The sequence below is a fragment of the Echinococcus granulosus genome, assembly GCF_000524195.1.
Source record: "Echinococcus granulosus chromosome Unknown EG_S00256, whole genome shotgun sequence".
Taxonomy (NCBI): domain Eukaryota; kingdom Metazoa; phylum Platyhelminthes; class Cestoda; order Cyclophyllidea; family Taeniidae; genus Echinococcus; species Echinococcus granulosus.
This window is the reverse complement of record NW_020170636.1, coordinates 9,247-16,780: the sequence shown is the minus strand read 5'-3', so window position 1 is coordinate 16,780 and position 7,534 is coordinate 9,247. Positions and strand designations below refer to the sequence as shown.

General features: G+C 46.8%; 2 protein-coding genes across 2 annotated transcripts in view; both read right to left on the bottom strand. All coding sequences in view use genetic code 11, as the record gives it.

Moving 5' to 3' along the window:
• The window catches only part of EGR_10707 (hypothetical protein), a gene marked incomplete at both ends in the record, with an annotated part of 2,369 nt that extends 1,274 nt beyond the window's left edge, over positions 1–1,095 (bottom strand). Inside the window, one exon of the mRNA XM_024499956.1 lies at positions 923–1,095. Coding sequence (XP_024345627.1) covers positions 923–1,095 — 173 coding nt within the window. The remainder of the gene's footprint in view (positions 1–922) is intronic.
• Positions 1,096–5,637: 4,542 nt separating this feature from the next.
• Positions 5,638–7,534, bottom strand: part of EGR_10706 (Puromycin-sensitive aminopeptidase) — a gene marked incomplete at both ends in the record, with an annotated part of 8,780 nt that continues 6,883 nt past the window's right edge. The window contains 3 exons of the mRNA XM_024499955.1: positions 5,638–5,772; positions 5,856–5,903; positions 6,658–6,734. Coding sequence (XP_024345626.1) covers positions 5,638–5,772; positions 5,856–5,903; positions 6,658–6,734 — 260 coding nt within the window. The remainder of the gene's footprint in view (positions 5,773–5,855; positions 5,904–6,657; positions 6,735–7,534) is intronic.

Here is a 7,534-nt window from a genome sequence, read left to right as displayed (position 1 = left end):
GATTGAGGTAGATTTGCTTCTACAGAGGAGGGTTTTATTTGTGTGGATGCGGACAGAGGCAATTTCGAGTAGCATGGTGTCAAGGGGTATGCGTTATGGGATATGGGATACAAAAGAAGCAGTAGTAGAACATCTGTCCACATAACCAGCTTCCAATCTATCCATACTGACCGTGGCCTCCGTACCGTTACGGTCAGCGACAAATTACTTGTGATGCCACTTCAGTAGACTATTCTACGTGGGGGAGGCATAGGGTGTACTTTATTGACTGCAGATGCGACATCATCAACTGTAGCTAGCACAAACACTGAGGGAGTAAGAAAAATATGAGGGTAAATGTGAGGGGTTCAATTCGGTTGGAGCCACTACAAGGGGGATGGAGGATTGTTTGGCACAAGTGACACATGAGACTGGATGCGCAGTGCATGATGCATGAAGAAGGGTGAACTGCTGTGGAGGTAGTGGTGGTAGCAGTAGTAGTAGAAGTAGTGGTAGGGGGAAAGTTGATGCAATGGGCAACATGAATGATGGAGAGGAGAGGTGGATAGCAAAAGGTCAGGTTAGAGGGAAGGCAGGAGACACTGTCTTCCACCGTGGAGAGGATTCCAATTAGACGGATGGACGGCAGCTCGTTACGGTGTACTGTACAGGTGTCCAAGTTTGAGCAGAAGAAATGCGTTTACTTGAGGATGAATGCACTGGAGAAGGCAAAGTCATCGTCGGTGTTGGGTTGGTAAGCAGTCGTGCTTACCCATCCGCCTGCAGGTGATGAATGTAGAATTGGGAAGGAGGCAGTGGTGAGGTGCAAGCTGCTGTTGGTGGTACTGCGAGGAGGGATGCATTGGATTGGGACTCGGAGTCGTCTAGTGGTCAGTGGTTGGTCGGACGACTGTCGGTGCAGTCGGTACACGTGGGTGCATACTTCATGGGGTTGCTTGAAGCTGAGGTGTAAAGTGGTGAGGTGGATGCAAGTGAACGAGGAGGTGAATGTTTAGGACTCAAAAGATGAGGAGGAGGAGGAGGAGGAGGAGGAGGAGGAGGAGGAAGAGGAGGAGGACAACTACGTGGACGAGGAAGAGGAGTGGGATGGGCCATCAGGGTGGATGCGTTGGAAAAGTGAGTTGGGAAGGAGAGTGTATTATGGGTAGATGTATTGTGCAGATGCAATTCACCCCCTTGATCACGGCATCCAGAAGCCTTTTCATTACCGTGCATCCTTCCGCACAATGAAGCAGATGAGTCTGTTGGAGGCGAGCTTCGAAGTGGTGGTAGGGTGGGAGTGAAACAGCAAATGGCAATGTGCACAGACGCGGTTGAGTCAAAATGGCGAACGGTTTGCCAGTGGAAATGTTGCAAGCAATAGTGGTGTGGCTGTGGAAGAATGTGAACTCACCGAATGCAAGCGAGAAGGGTGTTGGTTCGCCTTGTTGAGATGAGGATTGGAAAGTTGAGGAAAGCTGAGGTGGGACCTCCACATGGAGAGATTTGTAGAGACCTGGTGTGTGTCTATACCGTAAAAGGCTGAACTTCAAGGAGGTGCCTCAATTTCCTAACAGCGAGACGGCCTGCCAATAGTTCACTTCCAAATTTTCGGATTCTTTGTATTACTTGGAAGTGTTGGTTGAGAAAATTGGGAGGAGTGGAGGTGGGAAAAATAGGTGTCAGTCAGAAAAAGTTTGTGATGACCTTTTGTCATCCTGCACCTGCAAAATGTTGTGAGCAGTATGGATGTGCAGCAATTATGATGAATCCGCAATGACTGTTTGGAAAGTTCGAGGATCATGGCTATCTCATCACTGAGTTGCAACTTCTGAGTGGCTTTCATTTCTTCCATCTCTTAGCTCCTACTGTTTGTTCTCAATCTCCTGCCAACTCAGTTGATGACCTCTTACACCGACTGGTTCATCTTTCATATTTCTTTGGTACCGCAGAAAACCATCATAATTATTGAAAATAGAGGGTCTTTATAAAGGTGTTGCATCTGGTTGAGGTACTGTGCAGTAACACATTCTTTCCAACTGCTTACCAAACTCTGGAGTCGATTTTGCAGCTTTGAACTAAGTGCAGACAGGCTGCTGCTAGTTTAAATAATAGGGATGAAGAGGCGGGGATTCACTGTAAAAGCGGTGACAGACACGAAGCACTTTCAAATCACTCAAGTCGTATATCAAATGCAGTGGCTACTGTACTGAGCTACGTGACGGTACTGGATGAAGAAAAGGTCCCCGCCCTCCATTATGATTTAGGTAACAGAGAGGAGGTGTGAAATTCGGAATAAGCGAAATATTCACTGCTGCCACCAATTAACATCAGCACCGATGAACACACTTTCCTTCTTCGTTAATTCGAAACCCTTCAAGAAGTGGGAGCTGGATCACCAAGACCCAACCATCTTGCCACTCTGATAGAGCACAAGTTGTCACCAACTGTGTTTCTTCCAGTTCCTTATCTCCACTTCTTTTTCATCAAATGTGACATCTGCTTGTGTGACGTGTAAGGTCAGTTATGAAACGTGGTGTTTGGCAACCCCTTGGCGCAGCTAGCGCCCTAGTTAAGATACTACAAATAAGGTGGCCCTTTGTTTGAATGACTCGTATTTCTCCTTCCTCTTCTCCGGACATTTGCGCTTTCATTTGGACTTCCACCTCCAGTCAGTGCATTTAAATGTGTTCACCTCTTTCACCACCTACATCCCAAAGCCAGTGCGAATGTCAAGGACTGAATAGGACGAAGTGACTACTACCAGTAGGTCAGTAGAGTAGTGCCTCTACTCATTGAAAGTTGTTGAATCTCTAGGAGAAATTTCAAAACGGGAAGAGATGCTGCCAAAGGAAATTGGTGGAACGATGGTTTTGATGAAATGTATGGTACTGATCAGAGCTTATTCTGTCTTCGGTGATTTGACCTCCAAGACAGTGTTATGAAGCTCGTCTACTCCTTTGTTTCATGACGTTTTCGGAGGTGAAATGGTATCAGTCGGTCGGCCATATTTGACCGACGAGATTTCACAGCCATCACAGCCACGTTCTCGTAGATAGTCGGAAACAGTGGATGCTGTCGAGGCAGTTTAGACATAGATTTGGAGCCCATGACCCCTCGCTGAATAAAATCCGGTGTTTACTGAGGCCGATCAAACGAGCATGTGTGGTGTCTGGTGAGGCGAGGGAGTGGCCACGCAGTGAAGAAAAGGCTCAACACAGCATGCTACGTTGGTCAGTGATTGGGTAGCAAGAGGATTTCTTCTGGCTAAGGACTCTCAACCACTCGTGAGGCTGGTGATGGTCATGCGGGAGACAAGCAAGAGCTGAATCAAAGTCAGTAGATGATAAAAAATGCCAAGTTGAAGGTCATTAGTAAAGTAGGGAAGCAGTAAATTCATAGGAGGAGATCGGTTAACCACATAGGCTCGTATTTGTGGGTCAGTCATACCACCAGCCATCAAACGCTTTGAAATCCGGTCGGCAGATGGTACCACACGTCCATATCATACCGCATGTCATATCCATGGCTACCTAATCAAAGGGATTCGTAAGTCCACCACAAAGCACAAATCTCCATATCGAATAGGCAACGCAAATTTCTACACAGCAGCCATGGTAAATGCCGCCCCAACAGTACACTTAACACTCACCTCTCCGTTCATCTACTCTAGCACCTTGAGATAGAGCGAATGCAATCCCATCAGAGGAAAGAATATGTCCAACAGAATGGGAGAATTTTTATCCTGATGCGCTGAGTCACTACACTATATTTGACAGGAATCCCGACGAGAACGACATACTCTTCAGTCTCGGGACGTCCAGAAACAGCGAAATTAATGACTTCTTTTCAGCTCGTCTCGTTAAAGTAAATCCATCTAGTTGGGCAAGGCCTTTTATCCATCTAACATCATTGCTGATGGAAGCGTCAGTTCCCGAAGCGGTGTGTCAGAGCTGCAAGTTACTTCCAAACTCTTTGCCAAGATCACTTGACCACACACTTTGACGGCAGCTGTCAAGACCAATTGAAGGTGGTTTTAAAGAAGGAGAGTTCATCGTTCACTTCTCCTATTTGGTGTGATTGAAGTGCTGAGTTGTGTCCGCTAAGGTGGATATCGTGCGCTCTGAGGTCACTTGTAAAATACCACTCTTGATAATCATGGAAGTATCACTTAATTGTAGAGATTTGGGCCTATGAATTCCTCAACGTAGGAACTGAAAAGCATTCAAGTGTTGCACAATGTCAAGACAGAAGGCTGGTTGACAACAAAAACCCCTTCGCTGTCTGATCCTTGCCTAATTTCGACCCCACTTAGTTTCAACACCAGTTGAAAGGTTTGAAGCAGATCCCTCCCTATCTCTTCACTTTTTCAGCCAATGACAGAGGAGAGGTGGGATGGAGTAGATAGTGGATATAAGAAGTGATGCTGAGGGGCTGGTGAATCGGTCGGCCGCCACTACCTGCCACCGTCGCCACCTCCATCACTCTATCCGTTGCCGTCTGTTTGGCGATTTCCTACTCGTTCACCTCTCAGGTGGTGCTTCTCCACCTGGACGACGCCAAGTTCAAAGTGGTACAGCCTTTCACCATCATTCGTGCACTCGGGGATAAAAACAATCAGAATGCTCACTTAATCAAGGAATGTGAGGAGTTGCTTATACAGCGTAAAGCTGCTGCGCTACTCATCCGCTCTACAAATTATCAGGACTAAGTAGACACACCGCGTGTCAATTCCTGCACTCCTGGCACAGTCGAATACGCCGTTTGCGAAGTGATCAGACAGACTCCAGAGTAAAAAATTCGACAAGGGTTTACATCCATCATATTTGGGGGTAATCAAAAGCTCCTTATAAGTTAAAGGGAGAATTCAGGAAATTCGTGAACCATGAGGCTGGAAAATGAGTCAACTGAAGGATGTGAGGGGGATAATGCAGCTGTGTTCACCTCGTAGATCTTCAGGCGCCACGAAAGGATTTGAACTATTTCTTTTGCACTACACAGCGACATAATCACAGGTAGATTAGGATCGGAAATTGAAAATAAATTTTGGTAAAGACACGTTAACTCCCCTTTCGTGGATCGTTGGGAAACGATAAACCTGTCTAGGTCGTTCGAGTCTGGTATCGCTTCGGCAACTAACAGCCTTCCTGTAGAACACGGGATCGCAGTAAAAGCCAATTCTTATACCTCTACTAGGTGTCCTCGCAGATTCAGCCATGCGTGAGAGATGTCTCCTCCCGCCACAGAAATCCCTGTGAGTGGAACCCACTTGCCGCTGTTTCATCGTATAGGCAAAAGAAAAATAGTACAGAGAAGAAAAATTTGATGCCCCTTTTAGCGGAGACACATTGACGTGTAGCCATACCCTCATCCATCCGCCTGTTAATCCACCCAGTCACTGCTGTTTTGTCCCATCCATCTAACCACCAATAGCTCCACCTCGCCAACCAGCAATACACCCACACCGGACCCATTTATCCATCCATCAATCCACACCGTCAATTCATCTATCCAACCACATACACAATGGCACGAAAATCCAATTTCACGTAACGATTTGTAACATATTTCTTCCCTACAATATTTCCCAATAAGCCAGAAAACGGCATTCAGGAAATAAATGGCAAGAAGGAGGGGGAGGAAAAACACTGGTCTTCATCAACAAACAAGTTTGCGCAGAAACTTGCCCACCGCCTTTTCATCACGTTTCCATTGCTCCACATTGATTTTCACCGACTCTAGCGTCTGTTGAATCACCCGTAGACAGGGCACTTCGTGCTCTTCATAGAAGGCCTGGAAGGGTGGAAAGGGTGTGCAGGAGTAAGCATTTGTCGAAGCCTAGAAGTGAGAACATTCAAAAGGGAGGCGACACTCACCTTAATCTCGTCGTAGCGCGCCTGTGAGGCAAAGTCGGAAGCACTACCCTAAAGATGGGAAAGGAAGAAAAAGCGACTCATTAGGGTTAGCAGGATTAAAGTTTCTGCGTATCTGCTGATACCACAATGGACAATGAAACCTTACAGATGCTCGGCACAACCGGAATCCAGAATCCAGTCATCGACTAATCCACACATAATGGTTCACACGCCTCAGGAGGACCCGAGCACAACGCATCAACAGAGCACCACCCTTCCATTCACACGCCCCAGATCCGGCCATTCTTGTCAAACCAACACAAGTTGGATTATTCAACCTGCGCCCAAGTCTTCCACCCTTCCACCCACTACTCAATGCACCTATTATTACTGCACTGCTACATTCAGAATCTCAGAGTTTGGGACGACAACAACAACAACAGCAACAACCTAATCTCACCACCTTGAACGCACGACCCGGACAGAACAGAAAATCGGCCAGCAGAATAATTCATCCAGTCAACTGCCTTCCACGTGGTTCTAATAATACAGTAACCACACGAAGATGAAGTGCAAATTCGCAGTGAGAAGAGGAAACCAACCTTACAGGACAGGAGTGGCATCCACGTGCATCGCCCAATGATGGAGGCAACAGCAACGTTAACAACAGAAGCAAAACGACAAATGAGGAAAAAGGGAGTACACAATCGAATTTAAACACATGCTCTGGGCTTGCTTCCGATTTATCCTTCTCCAAGGTGATTAACCCTGACGCCTTGCACCTTACAAAACTTTGACACTAATGGGTCTGGGATAGCCTAACCCAGCCGTCCCTCTGCGACAGGCGGTAGTCCTTCACTCCACGGCTAGACTTCATCCAATCGTCCGTACTCGTCACTCCTGGAAGTTAGAGCACTCTTCAAGACAGTTAAGTTTGCCACACTAAAGGCACTGAAGCGAGTTCCTGACCTGAGTACTCTCCCCTTTTTGCGAGGTCGAGCTAGTTACTGGCATAGACATCTGGTCGAGATTTGTAAAGCATTACAACAGCACCTCCACAGCTAATGAATCTTGTCGGTTCATCGAAAGTCGGATCGCGTCCATCTCCATAATGGAACAAGCACCTCTAAAGCACCCATTCTTCAGCTGATACGGCAATTTCTAAAAAATCGCATTTAGAGTCGAACAGCTGTTTTGGTCATAATGATAGCTGAGCTGTTACCGTGTGGCTGGACATGGTTCTACTTTGTCGGCAAGTTTGATCAGAGGTCTTACATCAGGGGACTTAGAACCTGATCCATCCATCCATCCATCCATTTGCCAATGCGAGTTTTGGCGACAATACACGGTTCTCTAAAACGCTGCTTTACTATCTGAAGTACCTCTAGCCGTTCTTCTAGAGGCCTAAGGACCACGCAACGTTAAACGGTTTTGACAGTCTCCTATTCGCAAGTCGAAGTGGCATTAGTCCTGCAGACTCACACCATCTTCTACGTACGTGGTTGCAATCGTGTGGAGGTTGCGAACGAGGCCAAGATAATTCACACAATCACCACTTAATTTTGGCAACCAAGGAGCGGTGAGTTCCGTGCAAGGCTGGAAGAGCTGGATGGTTTCGAAGACATCACAAAACCTTTGGGATTCATTCGCACGGATGCCAATTGTGGATTACTCGAAAGATATCCAGCCAAGAGAGAAGG